The sequence below is a fragment of the Medicago sativa genome, chromosome 7, assembly GCF_051527215.1.
Source record: "Medicago sativa cultivar Bolivia chromosome 7, Bolivia_mono, whole genome shotgun sequence".
Taxonomy (NCBI): Eukaryota; Viridiplantae; Streptophyta; class Magnoliopsida; order Fabales; family Fabaceae; genus Medicago; species Medicago sativa.
This window is the reverse complement of record NC_140755.1, coordinates 79,737,603-79,758,620: the sequence shown is the minus strand read 5'-3', so window position 1 is coordinate 79,758,620 and position 21,018 is coordinate 79,737,603. Positions and strand designations below refer to the sequence as shown.

Sequence of the window (21,018 nt, the reverse complement as noted above, 5' to 3'; positions counted from 1 at the left end):
TTTCAATGCAAGATACTATTATATTTAACTCCTTAACCAGTGCCCCGGGGGCACTGGTTAACATTTCCCTTTTTTTAATGACGTGCCCCTTCTTTTTTTAAAGGCTAATGTTAACTTGTGCCCTCAAGGCACAAGTTAAGAAGTAAAAGTAGAAATGTTTTGTTGTAATTAATGCATTTGAATTTAACTTTTTAACTTTTAACTAATTGAATGCACAAAATTTAAGAAATAATTTCTATATTTGGGTTGCTTAACATGTGCCCCAAGGGCACAAGTTAACATGACCCTTTTTTAAAATACATCACTCCCACAATTAAATACTAAAACATAAAAACACCTTACAAGTTGAGAAATCGCATCTTGAGATACGAGTTTTGTGACTTGTGAGTAGGTAAAAGAAAAAGTTGAGCATTTTGGTATTTAATTAGAAGATTGGGGTCTACGAGAATATTTTGAAGAAAAATGATACTACTTCTGTCCCTATATATAAGACTCTTTTGCCAAAATCACGAGAATTAAGAATGTTGAAATTTGTACTCCCACCGGTCCTAAATATAAGCAAATTTGACTTTTTAGATTCATTCAATTAATGATGTATGTGGTCCATAATATGAACCACATACATCATTAATTGAATGAACCTAAAAAGTTAAATTTGCTTATATTTAGGACCGGAGGGAGTATTAAAGATGTTTGTAATCACTACTCCCTCCGGTCACTATTATAAGCAAATTTTGACTTTTTAGGTTCATTCAATAAATAATGTATGTGGACTACATTGTAAACCACATACATCATTTATTGAATGAATCTAAAAAGTATAAATTTGCTTATAATAGTGACCGGAGGAAGTATTGTTTTTTACAATTTTATCCTTTAAGAGAGAGAATTAGTTTATGTTTTCAACACTATTTATTGTTGATTGAAGAAAAAGATGTATAATAAATAAGGGTATGCAAGTAAAGAAATAATTAATGTAGTTGGAAATAACAAAGGGGTCTTACAAAAAGGGACTAAAAAAATTCTCAAAAGGGTTTTATAATTAGGGACGGAGGTAGTATTTATATAAGGAAAATGTTAACGAATATTTCCGGAGCATTCTTTAGGCACTAAAAGTAATAAGATTTTATGAAAGTTTGTGCATTTATTGCATTGGAAATTGAAGTCTTTAATTTTTTTAAAGAATAAATTCTTTTTTAGGAATGCTTAAAGAGTGTTCCAGAGACATTCGTTAACAAGATCCTTTATATAATTCTTTTTTGAGAATTTTTAAGAAAATTTTTATTTCTCCTATATTATTTTCTTTAGGGGGTTTCTCTTATATTCTTATTGTGTGGCTTTAGTTTCTTTTTATTTTTTATTTTTGAAAAAGTTAAATTTTCCCACTAAAATTGGCACTAAGAAAAATCGAATATGAGAACTTGAGAGAAGTATGCTCCAAGGTATCAAACCAACACCATCAGACCAACCTAAATGAGTTTAGTTTCTCTTTATATCTCTTTTAGGGAATTTCTGTATATATCTTTGTTTTTTTAATTATATTATTAGTATGAGATATTACGGCAATCTTTTCTTTGATGATTTTTTAATAATACTTGTTAATTCAATATAATTTTATTCTACTATTTCATGCCATTTCCATTGTTTCATAGTGTTAATTTTAAGTAAATTACATATTTTTAAATTTATAACTTTTTGCTTCCTTTCAAAAAAATATTTAGCTAATAATCTTTTAGATCGAGGGCACTTAAAATAAAGGAATGCTAACAACATTTTCTTTTTAACACTCTCCTAAACACTCATTTTCTCTCTTATTGAATGAAATCAATGTATGTCCCACCACTTTATGTGGGTTCCATTTTGAAAGGGTTGTGTTAACCGGTGCACCCGAGACACAGGTTAAGGTATCTAAAAAAGGAAAAATTAAATTAAAAATGACATTTTTTTGACTTTTGAAGCATTGATTACACAATTTCCAATACAAATGCTACTATATTTGCTTCCTTAATCAGTGCCCCAGGGGCACCGGTTAACATTTCTCTTAAAAAAAATGTTCAAAAGAGAGTGTTGCTAACACTAATCCTTTGAAAGAAATACCTTACTTCAAAGACATTAATGAAGTTTAAACTCTAACTTCTAAATCTAAGACATGTCTTATCAGGTAGGGATTTTTATGTTGATGTTGTTTTGTTTGTAACATTTTTTTTGGTTAATTGTAGTTTTGGTTTTTTTATTTTACTATTTTGCCGATCTGGTCTCTATAAAATACATAACTTGTTCAAAAAAAAAAATGATATGAATACATAATTATGCATTTATAAAAAAAAACATAATTATTCACCGATAAAAATCGAATAAACTAATAAAATCCAAACGCTTTTGATAATTAATTACGAAGTACAATCCAAATGGAATCAAATCGTACACTATTCAAATTGCTTGATTTGAATTGGATGACATTTTGTTTTTAAACGGATCCAAACAAACAAACAAACACCAATCACTTTCAGCTGTAACTAGCATATATTAAAAAAAAAATACACTCTATTAATAAAAAAATGTGGATATGTTTTTTTACCAACATTTTTTATCTTGATTAAAACGAGATTAAATTTGTCAATGAATATTGACTTAATTAATAATAATGAGTTGTCTCATTAATCGTTGATGTAAAATACTCTATTGAGCTTTCGAATCCAACTCATCTAAAAAAAATTGACAAAAAAAAAAGAGATTAAATATTAATAATAAAGATTAGTATCTTTCTGTATTTAGCTTTTTCTAAACTTTTTATATTAGTTTTTAAAGGCAAGCCATTTTGGTAGTATTATATTTTATTTATGAATAATAAAGTAATAAAATGTGGTATACATGAAGGAGCGCAGGCTGAGTATAGTATAATGAAATCTGTCTGTTATGTTATGTTATGTTATGACAAAACAAAGAAAACGCCTTAACGGCAAAATGAATAATCAATCAATGATGCGTTATGCGTTTTTCTTGTTGTAACTGAAACAGAAACAGATCTTGCATTGCACCATAAACCCTATTAGATTCTTTCTTTTCTCTCCATTTTCTTTCTTTTCCGTTAATTTCTTTCCCGGGAAAATCTACAATCCCAACCTGTTCCAGATCTTTCTTCCACTTTCTAACCGTTTCTTCCTCTTTTTTCCTCCGCATTCGATTCAATTCACATTTTCTCTTTCTTTCTTTCTTTCGATTCATTCATTCATCACACTGCGATTTTCCAGTTCGCGGTCGTGGTGGTGATGATCACGATGATGATGATGCAGTGTTTGTTATTTTTGTTGTTGTTGTAACACTGCATCAATCAAGACGAAGAATTGGAAAATGGATGATAGAGGTGGTTCTTTCGTCGCTGTTCGTAGAATTTCACAAGGTCTTGATCGTGGCAACGCGTACCATTCATCTTCCGGTATTCAATTTTTTCCTTCAATTTTCTCGTGATTTTTTCGATTTTCTCTCTCCTTCAACGTTTATTCCTTTCAACTTTTCAAAATTGCGTTTATTCCTCTCGTGATTTTGTCGATTTTTTTTTATATATATTAAATTAAATTGATAAAGTTTTGATCGGATATAGTTGAGATCTATATTGAGCTCAATTTACTATAGAAAATGATGTTAATCTTAGAGCTAAAAGCTGTTTATTATGCTTAATGGAGTAATTGAGTGCTTTATTATGTGATGAGGTTATCGTGTAGATCTAGCATTCATGTCATTCTTAATGGAGTATATAAGTACTTTATATGATGATGATGTTGATCTTAGTACAAAAATAGTGGAAGAATTGTAAATAAAGCAAGCTAGTGGTGAATCCAGTGGCAAGCATTATGATTGAAATAAAGCAAGCTACTATATTCTGTGGTCATATTTGGTTATCGTGTCTGAAAAGAATAAATGATTAATGAGTTGAAACACGTACACGACACTGACACACACACCGGTAACAATTCGAGAACCGGTAACAATTCGAGAAAATGAATTAATTGAAGTAATCACGGGTTGGTACCGTATCTGACAAGGACAAGTGTCAGTGCCGTATTTGACAAGGACATGTGTTGGACACCGGACACACCTTCCATTAGAAGTGTCGGGGCTATTTAGTAACCGAGAAGGAAATAGAGAGTTAACAATGAGTGTTAGCTCATTGTGGTTCATGTAAACCGAGTGCTTTAAGAAACTGAACTGAACAAATGTATTATGTGATGAAGGTGGTTAATTAGTAATAGAACACATGATTTTTCTCGATTAACTTACTAAAAACTTGTATTAAGAAAGTTGGAAACTCGGTCTTCATTTATGTGCAATTTTATTTTGTTACAGCTGAGTTTGTGACAGGATCAACGGCATGGATTGGCCGAGGTTTGTCTTGTGTATGTGCACAGAGAAGAGAGAGCGATGCTCGACTCTCTTTTGATTTAACTCCATACCAGGTAATATTTGTTGGCATCAAAATTACTGAAACAGCACTTCAACACTCTTTAAGGCATTCTTTTAATTTTTCTCTTTTCATCTTTGTACATGGCGTGCTCTGAATATATGTTACGTGATGATTCTCACTAAATAATAACAAATATTTTTCAATTGTATTTCGGGCTATTCATACCGTGAACCGAATGTTCAATTGCTTTCATCACATGACACCAATGTTTCACATGGTTGGGTTTAATGGTTGCCTTTTTATCTTTGTTCATCTTATTTGCCTATGGGATCAAAATAATTTGTCACTCTCTACTCTTTTTTAATATTGCACGCCACAGTAAATTCACAATGCTGAATTTTCCATTTTCAGGAAGAATGCTTGCAGAGGCTTCAGAGTCGTATAGATGTTCCATATGATAGTTCTATCCCTGAGCATCAGGTAGTCTCTTCTATTAAAAATTTGAAGTCTAAGTGATATTGATTGTGATGTGAGTATGTGACAATAACTATGAAGTCCATCAAACACTTCAAGCCATGTACCACACGTGCAAACGTATATATCTTAAGAATGTAACGTTTACATTTGTCTTTATGCATGATGATCTTAGGAATCCTTAAGGGCTTTATGGAATGCTGCATTTCCTGAAGAAGAACTCAATGGCTTGATTTCAGAGCAGTGGAAAGACATGGGATGGCAAGGGAAAGATCCATCAACAGATTTTAGGTAGATAATATTCTGGTCGATGTCATCTCTTGTCCTCATTCTAACTTATTTTCACTAATGATTTCTATTTATGCATATCATTGGCAGGGGTGGTGGTTACATATCATTGGAGAATTTGCTGTTTTTTGCCAGGAATTTTCCGGTATGATCTGTTTTATTTTTGTTCCATCTTTTCTGTGTTGTAATCAATATTTTGGAGCCTTACTTTTTAGAGTTGTATGACTAAGCCTCATTTGAGTGCCTAGAGAGGTTAACAAAGCAACCACATTAGTATATTTCATCCAAAAGAAAGGGAAATTTTATTTCTTAAAGTTAAACAGCCTGGGTAGGTATACATTTTCATGTTTAATTATTATAGGTTTGGAATCAATGGATTGTCATCCATTTCTTCCCAAATGGTCTTTGTTGTTTCATGCATGCTTAATTAGATGGTTGATGCAGGAACAACTAATTAGCTGAATTCCTTGCTGAATAAAATTATTGCTTTCGGGTTTTAGACTTCATCCATGATAGAAAAATTTGGGCCAGATTGATATGTTTTATTGGTTTATATTTGAGACAGGGATTTTGAAATTGATTGGTCTTGTTTTCTTTCGCAATAGCTGCTCTGAAATTACACCAGCTCCATGACGTGAAATAAAAGTACACAAATTTGTAGTTAAAGTTTCTCCCCAATTCCTTCCATGATTTTCTGTTGAAAACCCAAACTTGTCTAAGCATTGTGGACTTGATGCATATTGTGAATTGTGATAACATTATTTAAATGCTGAGATTCCTCAGCAGGTAATTTCCAAAAATATGGTGTATCCTCTTTGTTCGAGTCTTATCCCGAGCTTCCTTGCATATTTTCAGTTTTTTGGGGTTGAAATAGGACTGCATGTTGTGTTTGTTATGAATGGTTGTCTATTCAATTTGGGGATAGTTATGTTTCAGACATATGGCTGTGATCTTTCAGTTTTTTCTAGTTACATTTTTGCATTTTTGTTTTTTTTTTTAAGGAAATTTTTGCATTTTTGTTTGAACCCTGTTTTCCTGAATTGTCTTTATTAATCTAATTTTGGTTTAAAACCTCAAGAACTGTCCATTCAAACCTTAAATCTATTTTGACTTTGCTGTTCATATGTCTTTATTGTAGAAATCTTTTCAAGATCTTTTGCGGAAGCAGGAAGGAGTTCGTTCAGTGTGGGAGTACCCATTTGCGGTTGCTGGTGTTAACATTACATTCATGCTTATTCAAATGCTAGATCTTGAAGCAGGTTGATCAGTTTCTCCTTTTATTATAATTTTTACTCTCAGCATATATCATGTCTAAAAGGATACATAGGGGAGGCATATATATGTACGGGAATATTTGTTTACTTTATTTGAAAGACCAGAACGTGTTGGTTCTAAACCAATCAAATGACATAAGCCCCACCTGTAACTTTATAATCATTTATGTAATAATTCTTCTGTATTATAAAACTTGTTATTAGTTTTTTCCTCACAAATATTACCAGCTATTTGTGTTTTTAAATAAATTTTGATTTCTCTTGGTTTATCTAACAGGATCCGTCCCAAATTTGACTTGTCAACAACCTTTACAATATTTTTTTCTTATGCTTTCTGATGTGACATATATCGTGAATTCATAATAGATGCCTTCCCCAAGTAATGAATTGAATTTGATTATGATGTGATCTGTTACTAATGTTGTTTTCCTTGACAGTTAAGCCACGGACACTGGTGGGAGCAACTTTCTTAAAATTCCTTGCAGGTAGCTTTTATTGTTCATTGTTAATTATCGATTTCACTCATTTTTTCCTACAATTAGGAAGGGAAATTGGAACTTAACAAAATGGGAAATGCTAAATGTTACAAAAAGTACTCCATAAAGTTGTTGTGATTTTATGAAGGCTTTTTGTAAGGAGCATTCTTTATCACCTCTTTCATCTTTTTTCGCTTACTGTTTTCTGATCTCATTTGATTGGTGCTGCATCATTTGTAATTGAATTTAAGAAAAATACTTGTGTTTACAAGAAACAAGAAATAGTGGCAGTATTCACTATAGCTAAACTTTGTTTCTAGTGACTAAATTCATTTATGTATGTCTGACAGAAAATGAGTCGGCCTTTGATCTTCTCTATTGCATAACATTCAAGCTGATGGACAATCAATGGCTTTCCATGCACGCGTCATACATGGATTTTAATGTATGTACTCTTTGTCCTGAGTTTATTTTGTAGATAAAGGGAAAGATTATGCACGAGCAATTTTAATTGAAGTGTAGTGTATAAGTTTTTGAAGATTGTTGGTGATGATTATAGTTGCTTATATGTATAAATGTATTACTTATGTTGTTACAGACAGTGATGAAATCTACACGCCGTCAGCTGGAGAAAGAACTTCTCCTTGAAGACCTTACACAACTAGAAGATGTACCCTCATACAAACTTCTCACACGATAGATATCAATGCATAGTCCGCCAGTCTAGTTTTAACTTGAAGGTTGTTGTACTTGATGTGATGCTACTCGTATTTCTGCTCTTCCCACTTCAACATTTAACTAACATTTGAGCAAAGGCCAAGGTGAGCCATGTGTGATATCATCAAGGGTCTGGAGGCATAGTTAAGATTTAAATCCTGTTGGAGGATGTATTGCTGGCTGACATACAGTCAGGGGAGTCTGAAATGTAGGTTTGCTTTGCTTGGTATTGAAAAGATTAGATTGTAATGATTGTGGTTTGCCTATATATTTCGTTAATGTCCATTAATGGGAAAATACGGATTGCAGTATCATAATTCAGGCAGGTTTACTAAAGTTGGTTGCAACTGCTGCCCTTGTTCGTATACTGCATATTTGTTTGAGTAAAAACACAACGTTTGAGTTGATGAATGCTAGTATTTTGACTACTCTGTTTTGCTAAAAGTATAGTTTATTTTATACACGCTTCCAATCTTTTGGTATTGTTGCCAATTTTACGATCTTGTTCTGTTCTATTCAACAGGTAGTCTAAACTCAGTTGATCATTTCTGTTTCAATGTTTTGCGTTGCTTTTCTAATAACCTAAGCAAATTATCACTGCTTAATTTACAAGTTTTAATTTAATATCTGTAAAAGCTATGCCGTGCTACTTGGATTTGTGATGAAAATACTCAATATTACAAACAAGATGTCTACATTTGAAGTGGGCACTGGCTGTTCTGCTGTATCTATACATACCAGACTATGCCAGAATGTGAATTTTTCGTTTGAGAATAGTAGTAGATGTGAACATCGATGTTTCTCTCTAGCAACCGGTAGAGTGCTTGTCCTTTGGCATGTAACATTTGATGAGATGCAATGAAGTGTCTAGTCTCTATTTTCCTATGGCATGTAACATTTGATGAATCACTCCCTCGACTTTCAAAAAAATAAGATTGTTGCAATGAAGTGTCTGGTCTCTATTTTCTTGCGAAATACAGAAACTAATCTCCCAAACTATAGGTTATATCATGAAATGTGGCTAATGGCAATGGCAATAACGGATTTTGGGGTGTTTGGGTCGGTTTTGAGATAACAAGTCATCCGATCCAAAACAAAAATCATATGTGATTGGATTTGAATGACTATTAAAAAAAGATCAATTAAGATCAAATTTAAATACAAGCTGTTTAATTTGGATTGACTTTTGGATGTCCAAAAATCAACATGTAATTTTTTTATTGATATGAATATTACACATACACATTAAATGATGGGTTTGATGCAAAATATATAAAGAAAATAACATGTTTTGACTCTTTTGTGCTGACTTTTTCTCTTTTCAAAATTACCATAAACTTTCAATACAAATAACACATATGACAATGACAAAAAGATTAGAGTAAATCCAAATATTAAAATAAAAGTGTAACAAACACAATATGAGTATATATGTCCAGATTATCTATACTTCATTTTCATATTCCCAATTATACCATTAAACAACTTTTTTTTTATAATAAAAATTGTTGTTGGTGTCATTAAAAAAAGAATTTAGATTATATTTTCTTTTTATATTGTTGGTTTTATTAAAATAGATAATCATGATAAGTTTGGTTTGTCATAACTTGAATGCTACAAAAATTTATAGTTTTAATCAAAATCAAATTTCGCAAAAAAAAAAAAAAAAAACACCATTCATAATTTTCAAACGTTGGTGCAATAAAAAGAGCGGAAAGACGGACACGTATAAAGAAAATATGAGATTTTAGGTTGGTTTTTTCATCATCCCAATTATATCCTTAAAAAACTTTCTATAATAATGATTGTTGTTGGTGTCGTTAAAAAGATACGAATTTATATTTTTTTGTTGAATTGTTTGTGTCATTGAAATAGTTTTTTTGTTACAGAATGTCATTGAAATAGAGAAACATGGTTGGTTTGGTTTGTTATAATTTGGAAATAACAAGCATTTTATATTTATACATTTAATCAAAATCAAAATTTCATACTAAAAAAATACCGTTAAATCACATTTTGTCATTTTGGGATTATCATAATACATATTAGTCTTGACTTGTTGGTGTTGTATAAGTGACTCAAAATTGGAGTTTGGAGTGCAAAATTGAAGTTTGTTGTAAGACCAAAATCGGCGCCCGATTTGTGGAGTTTGGGGCCCGATTTTGGCTGTCTTTGGGAGCAGTTTGTTAGTGAAAAATCGGCTCCCGAATGGAGGAATTCGGGGCCCGATTTTGTGTGATAGTATTTTTCAAAAACGTATTTTTTGGACAGATTTGTTCCAATTTTATGGGGGTTACTTTTACTATAAATATAGGCATTGTATCAGTGTAAACCTTTGAGATATAGGGGGCTAAAACAAGGGTTTAGAAAGACAACAACAAAACTAGGGTTTGTATAAAGTTTGTCTCTTGGGAACAAACACTAGGGTTTGAGGGTTGATTCACCTTGGGAAACACTATTTGGATTGAGTCTCTTGGTCACGGGAAGAGATTGGGGCTTTGGGTAGAATTAGGCGGGAGACTTATTCTTGTAACCCATTGATATCTCTTTTGTAAAGTTACTCATTTTAGTGAAAGGAGCCCCCCCCCCCCCCCCCCCCATACTAGGTCAATTTGAACCGAACTGGGTCAACAAATTCTTTTGTGTTCTCTCTTTCTTTCTCTCGCTGTTTTCTACTTTTGTTTGTAATTATAACTTCTATACATTTTGTTTTGGTTGCTTGATTATCCCTTGCTCCACACATCAAATTGTTATTGGTGTGATTTTTCATCGAATTCACAACAGTTGGGATTATCAAATTAAATCACATTTTGTTCTTCATGTAAAAAAAAAAAAAAAGATACAGCAGGAAAATATCAAAGTCACGTTACCACTTACCAATAAAGTCCCAAGTTTCAACGAGTATGAATCCCTCTTTTGGCTGGTAGTTGCAGATGAATTAGAGCATACTGACTTTGAAGGACAATCACCACATGGACAAGAACTAATTTGCATATTCACTCAAAAACGAGAAGTAGGTGAATGAGTGAGTGACTGAGCAAAATCTAGTTTGATTTGAACTGTAAATGTATTGCATCTTACAAGAAAGCCAATATATAATTGAAAATGTATATAACATAAAGGAAAAATTAAGTCAGAGTTATTGTCTTTCAAACACCATCGACTCGCGCTAGAATCAAACATAAAAACTCGAGATACAGAATTATAAATATCCTAGCCACCCCTCATCATTCAAATACAAGCTTACATCCCCTTAGACAAGGAGATAGTTTCTGTAACATATGATATTTCGCGTTTAAGTCTATGGAACGCGCACTGTGAATTGTCATGTTACTTAATACTTTTGAACTGCCCATAACATCCCCTGAGCCTTCGTGCCTTGGAAAGCAAGAAAAGAGGAATAGCTTTGCTATCAGAAAGCTTGGCTGTCACCAAATTAGGCAAGCATTTGATCTTGTCTGCTGTTTTTGGAACAAACTCCGTCAAAGGATATACCTTTACACTATGTGTTTTCAATTCCTCTAGAATGGGAAAGGACAAGAGAAAGTCGATGATATGTTTATGAGTGTTGAAATTAATACGATCCAAGTGGAGAGTTTTGAGTAGTGACATAGTATTATTATTTATCTGAGGAATGTGTTAGCGGATTACTAGCTGTTTTAATTTGAGAACAGTAAGCGTCCTACAAGTGAATATGTTGGAAACTAATTTCATGTCTAAATAACCAAAGAACATGTTAAGTTCAAGGGTTTCAGTTCGTCTTTGTATTTGATTCGGTTTTGAGGTTAAAAGTCATCCGAACTGCAAGATAAAAACATGTAGTTGATTTGATTCGGATTTGATTCGTCTTATGTTGCGGTTTAATTTGGTTGGTAAAATAAAAACCGCAAATTGAACCAAACCGTTCGGTTGAGTAAGAAAACGATATGAATACATCCGAACCAAATGTGGTTTTTTGCGGTATCGGTTTGCATTGGTTCAGTTTGCGGTTTTTCTATTGGATTAGTTCGGTTTTGAACACCTCTACTTTAGATGTTGATTAGAGTAAGTTTGACTCAAATGTGGTAGTTTATAGATAGAAATGACACAATGAACTCATAATGTTTATGTTGAACTCTAGGTGTTTGATAAAATGTCTCAATGAAAAATTGTTTGATATTTTGCATGTTAATGATGAAATTAGTTAGAAATTGAATTGTTAATGTTGATTATAGTGAGTTTGAGTGCAATGTGGTAGTTTAGAGATTAAAATGACACAATGCGGTAGTTGGAGTCCAATGTGAATTGTTAATGTTGATTAGTTAAAAATGACATAATGTCCCTATGAAAAATCATTGATTTTGTGCATTGTTTTATGTCGTGTAGGTATGTCTGACAACCCAAACACACAGAGACTTGGCAAGGAGACGATGACCATGAGGGCACGGGCAAATAGGGAGGTTGTGCGCCCTTTTATTAGAAGGAGACGCGATGGTAGGAGTGTGGAGGGGTCGTGTCGTCCCAGACGGGTCTGGCCCAGGTAGTGGACCCCACACACGGTACCGGAGGTTGCACCCAGACCATAGGCTTTGGATTGACGCCACAGTAAGTATAATTTTTGTTAGCTAAATTTTTGTTTTTTATGCTTCAATTTAATTGTTTATTTTAATTATTATTTTTTAACGATTCAATTGTCATATTAAAATGTTTATTTTAATTTTTGTTTTTTACGTTTTAATTGTTATATTAAAATGTATAATATTTATTTTAATTTTTGTTTTTTGCGGTTTAATTGTTATGTTAAAATGTTTATTTTTTTAGTTATTCAAATGTTTTTATTTTTAACGGTTTGTTATTTGTTTTCTTTTTTCGTATTTCAGTTTCATGAGGACCATAAGTTGACCCCTTCCTCGCATGGGAAGAAGATTAGGGCTCACAAGTTGACAATCTCTGGACCTGAAGCAGATTGGTTCTGGGATCTGGTGAATGGATTTGGTCTTGCCTCCCTCCTTCGGACTAAACATTTACATTTATACATTTAATCAAAATCAAAATTTCATAAAATAAAAAAAAAACACCTCCTTCAAAAAAAAAACACCGTTTGTAATTTTCAAACGTTGTTTTAATAGAAAGTGTCCGTCTTTTTGCTAATATAACATAAAATATATTAAAAATATTAACATTATAGAATAAAAATGGTCGATTATGTTTGAAATATATGTAGTAATAATATAGATAAATTAATGCAATATATGAAATTAAAAATAAACCGAAAATAGATTAATGTAATATATAATACTAGTAAAAGAATAAAAAATTATTAAAATTTACATCTGCGATTTGGTTTGGTTTTAACAAAGTGATTCAAAATTTGTTCAAATCCAAACAGTTTTTGCAAAATAACAACCAAACATGTTAAAAGGATATTCAGTTTTTTTATATCCATTTACAGTTTATTTTAAATATGTTTCGATTCGAGCACCCTTGACGAGTACGATTAGTGTGACATTTAAAACACTAACACACCTGGAAAGCAATATTTGAGGAAATCAGCTACGTCATTCAACTATATAGTTCTACAGTTATGATGTTTATCTCATCACAGTCTCTTGCTAAGTTAGCAACCAAATTACATCAGAGCCTTCTTACACTGTGTCTGATGAATGCAGTCAACCATATCTTAAATTTTGTTTTAAATCCATTTCACACTACATATTTACCAAATGGAATTTTTTTTAAAATACTCTTAGTTTGAATATTCATTTCAAAAATATCTGAGAACTAAGACTTGTTTGAAAGGATAAGGTTATCATCATGATAACGATTGTGTGACATGAAATTTTTGCTTCAAAATTATGTAGCGTGACCATCATATTTCTTTTACTTTTCTTTTGCTCTCTTAACTTACACACTCGAGAGAGAAATAAAATGTTCTTCGTCCAATCTTTCCACCAACGCCAAACTCCATCTTCTTATCCTCCCTCTCAATCATCAAACTCTATAGTACCTAACCGTTATCCTAACAGAAACGGTTACATCAAGTTCAGAACAACCTACAATGAAAATCTCCATTACCTAAAATCACTAACCATAATAAACCCCAACACAAAACCAAACAACCTACCTCACCTTGACACCATCAACCACATCCTCACCATCATCACATTCCTCAAATCCCACTCTTTCACCGAGGCCGACATCCCCCGGCTAGTCCACCATTGTCCCCACCTCTTCACCACCTCCATTTCCCCTACCTCCCTCTCCCCCGTCTTCACCTTCCTCACCTCCGACCTCCTCGCCACTGTGGAAGACTCTCGCGGCCTTATCCTCCGTTGCCCTAACCTCCTCTTCACCGATGTAAACCACATCCTCAAACCAACCCTTCACTTCCTCCGCGAGGAAGTTGGAGTTAGTAACCTGAACAGGCCAACTAACAGGAACGCGCATCTTCTCAACACGCGTGTGGAGAAGATGCGCATGAGGTTGAGGTTTCTTGAGGAAGTGGTTGGGTTTACGTACGAGGAAGCAAGGAATGTTTGTGCAAGGTTGCCGGCGATATTGGGGTACGATGTGGAGAATAACTTGTGGCCGAAGTTTGTGTATTTGGTGAAAGAGATGGAGAGGGAGGTGGAAGAGTTGAAGAAGTTTCCGCAGTTTTTTGGGTTTAGTTTGGAGAAGAGGATTGTTCCAAGGCATTTGCATTTGAAAGAAAGAGGTGTTAGGATTCCTTTGAATAGAATGTTGATGTGGGGTGATGATAAGTTCTATGCAAAGTGGAAGTGAAGAGAACTACCATCATCCCTCAGATTATCCAGAAAAGAAGTAGCAACCTAGGAGTTTGTACAGTAATAGATATAATTACATAACCTTGATAATTATGTATTAGATATGGATAGGAAATTAGGCTTTGCATTACTAACATTCTTTTGGTGCATGTAATTTCACATTCGTTACTTTTGATTAAAATTGAGGCAGCAGACCTGAGAGTACACCCTTCTCTTCTGGCATCTCAATTCTCTTCTCCATGTGAGCTTGTTTTCCATGCAATCCTTCTCATTCTTTGCTTTGTAAGACCCTCAAGCTCATGGTCAAACATACCAGTTCAATGCATTATGCAAAAAGCCTATGCAAACATTTCAAGCTTGTATCAGACAATTATTTATAAAACAAGCTGTTCCGGATTCCTTAGAAGGAAAATGCTAACCGGTGTCTCAGATACACTAGTTAAGGAATCAAATATACAGTAGCAGTATTACATTAAAAGTTGTGCAATCAATGTCTCAAAAGTCTAAAGAGTGTCATTTTCAACTTAAAATATACTTTTTTTGGCTTCCACTAGTGCCACAGAGGCATTAGTTGGCATGACCCTTCCTAGAATCCACTGTCACACGGATTTATTCGGACACAAAAAAAACAGTTTCATCCAGATATTTTAAACATGTAGCTCTGGTTTGATTCTTTAATTTATGTGTCTATCAGGAAATGTTCCCGCTTATAACATCTAATAATAGCTCAGATTCTCAAGAAACTACTATCACTTCCCAATAAAGAAATAGCTACAGCAGGTCAAAAAGATATTCAAGCTTGACATATAATTACAAGAGTTTAGAGACAAGATGTAGAAGATTACAAGAGTGAGACATGAAAAGGATAAATCTCTCGTTCCTAAGTGCAGTCACAAATGATACTTAATTATAGTATTCCCTTAACAAGTATAATTCCCTAAAAAAAGAAAATTAAATCACATAGTTTCCACTTTCCAACGCTAAGACTATGACATGTAACACAGAAAAATAAGAATGGAACAGAAATGCAAGACTGTTACATGTAGAATTAAATCTTCCCACTGTTTTTTATTAAATAACAATAATCTCCCCACTGCATATGTGATATAGTAACTCCAGTAAGAGGTACATGATAAAATTACATGAAGTATACAAACTTTCAGATCCCCGCAGGAATACTCAATGGTATAACATTTGTCGTCAACTCTGACGAAATTTGGGCCACACTGTGATTACTCCTGGCCTCATCTCCTCAAAACGATATCTGCAGAACAATACAAATGAACAAATAGTAAGAGGCAATGTAAGTCTTACTACTATGTTGCTAGAGTTACACAAAAAAGTCAGGATTGAACTAAAGTACGGGATATTTATGATGTAAAAATCATTTTAAATGGTACACCATTACACTGTATGTTAAGTTTAACCATTAGATTCATATAAATTTTCCATAACCAATCTAATGACTAGCATACAGTGCTCAATCCAGTGTATCTATTTTTAATTAGTACACCTTAAGTGCAGACGAAATAAAGTATGAGTACAGATATTATGTTGCACCTGTTTTCACTAAGGAAACTTCTTACAGCTGTAGGAAGAGCAGCTTGTCCTCGGCTGTGATTGCCAACACCTGTCGAAATGAAAAAGGAATTAAGGCCATCTTTCATACCGATTGCTGACTGCACGGATATAGGTTCACTTAATGAATCAAATCATTTGAATTTGGCATGTACTCAAGGTACCATTAATAGACTCAAGAATTACTAAGTTGGAAAGGTAAAAAATAAATGTCCGAGAAAAATAATGCGATAAAAGAGGGGTAAAATGTAGGAAATAGAACAAACACTGAATAGGGGTAACGATTACAAAATTAGATTTGAAGAATATTTGCTTCAATAGAATAACAACTGAATTAACAGACATAACCAGAAAACTGTTGAAAGAAAGGGAATAGGATAGGAGATCTCCCAGACAAATTGAAAATAAAAAAGCCTCCTCGTTAATATAGACCTAGAGTCTATACCTGTGCAATCAAAAAGCAATTCTCCAGAGGCGAAATTCCCTATACAAGTATAAATATAGAATTTACATAAGAAAGCAAAATACCTGTTATCACATGTAGAGCTAATGATCTAAGCCTTAATGGCACTTGCTTATCCAAATTTTCCCAGTCCGTTAAATTAAGAGACCCAACAGTTGAATGTGCATCGCCATTCTTCTTCGCATTATTTGAAGGGGCTGAGCTCTTTGAGAAGCCTTGACTTTCAATTCTATGGAGATGTTCTTGCAATGCTTGAACAGCTTCGGCTGCATGAAGACCATGTAAATCCAGTCTCGAGATATCATTATCGCTATTCCTGATACTTAATATTTTTGTGGCTGCCTCAGAATTAAGTTTGTCGGCATTATGCCATTCCTCCCTGGCTCTCGCTGAATGTTGTTGGGCAGAAAAGTGTTCTCCTTTTAGAAAAGCGTTTAAGGCTGCCTTAGAATGTCGTGATGCTGACCTGTTTAATTATTGGACATAAAGCCTCGATAACACTGATAGATTCAACTAGAATCACAAAGCAAGATTGAAGAAAACAATAGAAATTTTATTAGAGAACCCTCTGGATCACATAGGATTATCAGTTATGAATGTAGTATACAGTCTCCAGGGCTCATTTGAGAGTGCCCTCTTGCAATTCAAACTCACTTCCTAGACATCATCTAATTCTCTCTTCTCCTATTTACTACAGACAGTTGTAGCTGTAGTTAGTTACAACCCCCCATATTATCATCTCTCTTCTCACATACACATAAGTGGCGTCCTATCAAAAATGTGGTCAAATTCAAAAGGCTTCGGCTTTAATTATGAGCAAGGTTTAAATCCCTGTGATTGAAGAATATTATTCTTTAGTAAGATATAAGTATAGAAGATATAAGTATAGATTAGAACATCTCCTACAAAAGCAGTGTTTCAAGGAGACAAATATTACGTGGGGTGCATTAATTAGACTATTTGAATCTCGCAGAATATCTAAAAGAATATACAAAACTGGAATATTCTATTAAATAAAGTCAGAATTGCAAATCCAAACAAAATTATTGACAAAAATAAAAAAGCAATGTTGTGAAAATAAATCATTTAACTTATGTTTTCTTAGTATCACTGATTAAGCTTTGGAAAATTTATCTATGCACACTACAAGGAATTCAGAGACAGAGGGCAGAAATATTGTACCTTATAAAATAAAACAATAAGGCATCATCAATTAAATTACAAGTTTGATTTGGAGAATACATATTAAAGCCAAACTTTGTCAACCATTTTAGCAAACCAGAACATATTCAGTGTAACATAATATAATGCAGTCTAACATATTCAGTGTGTTTAGGATGCATGCAAATCAGAAGTTAACAATTGGCACAAGAGAAGTCATAAATGGTGGCCAGGTTTAAGATGTGCTCCATTCCTCATTATACATGTTTTCCGACATATCTTATATAGAAGTTGACAACAGAAGAGGAAAAAAGATATATATACCATGAGAAAAAATTCTTATAAATAAATACAAGCAAAGACAGAACTAACTAATACCCTCTCAAGAAAGATTACATGAGTTAGCGTTCACACACCTCATTGTCTTCAACGCATCCTTTCGATGGCTTAAGTAAATATCATCCTCCTCCCATTCAGGCTCGACCGGAACAGAATTCAAGAGGTCCATTACATCAGAAAACTTCTGACCTGAGGAAGCATTTTTGTTCTCCAACTCTTTATCGTTATCTTGGTGTTGACCAACAATACTGGAACGGAAGAGAATGCCATCTTTGACCATTTCTAATGCATGACTTTCACCGGTCTTCACCTCACGTGTTACATTATCTGAAATAAGTGGTCTTGGATGGGGATTGCTCAATACTTTGCGTTCTTCGAAATTGACTGCAGAGGCCATTGTTTCCAATAAAGCCACAGCCTTATCAACATTATTATTAACGGCAGCCAAAATATCGTCAATCAAGCTATTTTCAGCCCAAGGATGCTGCTCTTGGAGCTTCTTGGTAGCTCCATTAACATCTTCCTGAGCAGTAGTCCCACGAGTTTCAGAACCTAAGACTGCCTTTTGGCCATTCCCAACCTCCTTCAAAGGAGGGAAATTTACATTAGGTACAAGTACCGAAGAGAACGGCTTCAGAGGAACATGTTTCTTCTTGACAAACTTATCACCATGTCGCATAGAACTAGATGAGCCTATAGGTGGGAAAGGATCCTTGTCAACTTCAGATTCAATACTGTTCTTCATTTTCTGCTTGAGATCAAAAGCTGTCCAACCAGAAGGTTGTTTGCCCCTGGACCACGACATCTTCTTAAGGGATGATCCGGCTGAAACGGTCATCGTGGTCCATACACCATAATTTAAGCAGAAACAAAGATATCTCTGTCTGAAGACTTGTGCAGCATATACAGAACAATAAACTAAGGAAGCCACAATCTGAAGACCTGGCTTACAAAAAGTCCAAGTCAACAACTGTAATAACTAATAAGCACTTAGGATCATGCCACGTAACAGTAAGTCAGACAATCACTTGAAAACATAGAGCCTGGTTAAATTGACTTATTTAAGTCTATCCACTAGCAATAGTATTTATGAGACTGTTTGAGAAAGTTTATAAAAACAACTTATGACATGTCCATAGGACCTGTTTGGATAAAAAACTTAATTTGCATCTTATAGCATGAGCGCTTATGTATAAGCTATTTTTATTTTTATAACAAAGGATAAAATAAAGCTAAATTATTTTCGTGTAAGCTCTTTTTATAAGCTCATTCAAACAGTCTCACAAGTGCTTATGTCAGCATATAAGCTCAAATAAGTCAATGAAAAAAGCTTATAGCTTATATGAAAATATTTTGACTTTTGCTGTTGAAATAGTTTATACATAAGCACTTAATTAAACAGTTTATCCAAACAGGGCAATCATAATGATAATTTAAACTTCTCAAACATTTTGATATTAAAATCCATAATTTAAACTAACTCAATTTTAAAATTAAACCATGTAAAAATCACCAATTTAAAATAAACAGAGAATTCAAAGCAAGTACAGCCCAAAAAGTAAGCTTAATAATCTCAAAACAATAGCAAAACCCAGAAACAAAAAAATTCAAATTGAGGTGAAAGAAGAGAACCCAGATGAAAAAAAAACGAACCTTTATTGAGAGGAGAAAGAAAGAATGCTACTTGTGAAGGCCAAAACGTAAAAAAGGAAAGCCAGGAATGGATCTATCAAAGGGTTGAAAAAGCGACGGAAGGTGTTTAGCGACGGAATGAAGTTGACGTGAACCAGAATTGCACCTATTATCCATAAATTTACTTTGTGAATATTGCGGAAGAGAAGACGAAGAAGAAGAAGAAGAAGAAAATATTTTGGGTTTTTCTTTCTCCTTGTTCCTCTTCCAAAAGGGTCTCTCGCTTTCAGAGAAAAAAACTGTATTTGAGAGAGAGAGACAGAGAGATTTGGTAGCCGCCGACGCTGTCACGAAGAAGATGCGACGATAACTTTGAATATTTTTTCGTTATTTATTTTCTTACGTGTAGCTTTATTTTCCACCCAATTTCGGCCACTTTTTTAACTTTTTTATTCAATAATTGAATTTTTTTTTTGACAGAATTCAATAATTGAATTTTTAAAATACTACTGTATGCCATATCTTCAAAAAATATATATGCTATATTTTTTTAAAATATTTGCATAAAACTTTGTAAAAAAAAATTACGATACTTTGAATTATTTTTTTAAACAAAAGTCAAATGAATATGTAGTATATTCTATAAAGCGGTGAGAGGAAGAAAATTAGATGAAAAACCAATCATTGTGAAAGAAACTATTTTATATTGCATTTAAACAATGCTATAATGACACTTGTTAACATTTGAAAAGGAAAACAAAAAGCAAAAATATATCATGAAAATGGATTACAAAAAATTTCATGTCATAGACATATTATGTCTCCAAATTGCACGAACCAAGATATAAACTAATCATAAGAAATATTATGACTCAAATAGATAAGGGATCGAAAATTTGAAATTCCGATGATAAAAAAGAAATTAAATTTCATCTTCTTGGACGTCATCCTTCATCTCATACCGTCAAAAATCAAAATATTTATGGTTTCCAAAGCATCCAAATGCATATTAATCAAATAGATGGATGCATTCAGGAATCTTTCTAGCACTTGATACTAAAGTGAAAATTGATTGGTCATGTACCATACTATTATTTGATAAAACACTACAAAATGCAAGCACTTAACTATTTTCATCCAAACCTTTCAAGAAAATAAACAATAAAAAACAAATATTGTGCATTTTCAATATACCCACATCCACTAACACGCATGTAAGACTCCAATTGGTTAAATACTATGATGCACAAATTTGTTCCATGGAACATCATATATCCTAGTCATCCAAGTTAACTGCACTTATGATTATATGGTAACCTTCTTTCATAGAGTAACCTTTACATGGATTTTGATTCCAAGACCAAATATCTTTCACATTTTTATTTTTATGTGGTTAGTCAAACAATCCCTTCATTCACCCACTAAATCTTTCTCCTAAAGGAAAGATTCA

General features: G+C 33.2%; 3 protein-coding genes across 6 annotated transcripts; 2 read left to right on the top strand and 1 right to left on the bottom strand.

Annotated features, from left to right (window-relative positions):
* The first annotated feature begins 2,897 nt into the window (after positions 1 to 2,897).
* On the top strand, positions 2,898 to 8,075 carry LOC146908992 (uncharacterized). Of its 4 annotated transcripts, none has more exons than XM_085723358.1 (9): positions 2,898 to 3,436; positions 4,360 to 4,454; positions 4,814 to 4,882; positions 5,052 to 5,167; positions 5,255 to 5,309; positions 6,303 to 6,423; positions 6,876 to 6,923; positions 7,265 to 7,359; positions 7,517 to 8,075. In XM_085723358.1, the coding sequence occupies exons 1-9, from the start codon at positions 3,352 to 3,354 to the stop codon at positions 7,517 to 7,519; spliced, it is 687 nt and encodes a 228-aa protein (XP_085579484.1). In that variant the 5' UTR covers positions 2,898 to 3,351; the 3' UTR covers positions 7,520 to 8,075. The 4 variants fall into 4 exon arrangements, with proteins under 4 accessions (XP_085579484.1, XP_085579482.1, XP_085579483.1 ...); XM_085723356.1 differs by having other exon boundaries at positions 7,513 to 8,075; XM_085723357.1 differs by having other exon boundaries at positions 4,345 to 4,454.
* A 5,463-nt stretch (positions 8,076 to 13,538) lies between these two features.
* On the top strand, positions 13,539 to 14,617 carry LOC146908991 (Mitochondrial transcription termination factor family protein). The gene has a single exon (XM_085723353.1). It carries the CDS (start codon positions 13,539 to 13,541, stop codon positions 14,391 to 14,393), a length of 855 nt encoding a protein of 284 aa, XP_085579479.1. The 3' UTR covers positions 14,394 to 14,617.
* A 559-nt stretch (positions 14,618 to 15,176) lies between these two features.
* Positions 15,177 to 19,936, bottom strand: LOC146908990 (smr (Small MutS Related) domain-containing protein). Its single transcript, XM_085723352.1, has 5 exons — positions 19,590 to 19,936; positions 18,014 to 18,878; positions 16,502 to 16,902; positions 15,956 to 16,025; positions 15,177 to 15,659 (listed from the first exon to the last, which is right to left on the bottom strand). The coding sequence occupies exons 2-5, from the start codon at positions 18,772 to 18,774 to the stop codon at positions 15,596 to 15,598; spliced, it is 1,296 nt and encodes a 431-aa protein (XP_085579478.1). The 5' UTR covers positions 18,775 to 18,878; positions 19,590 to 19,936; the 3' UTR covers positions 15,177 to 15,595.
* Positions 19,937 to 21,018: the final 1,082 nt, after the last annotated feature.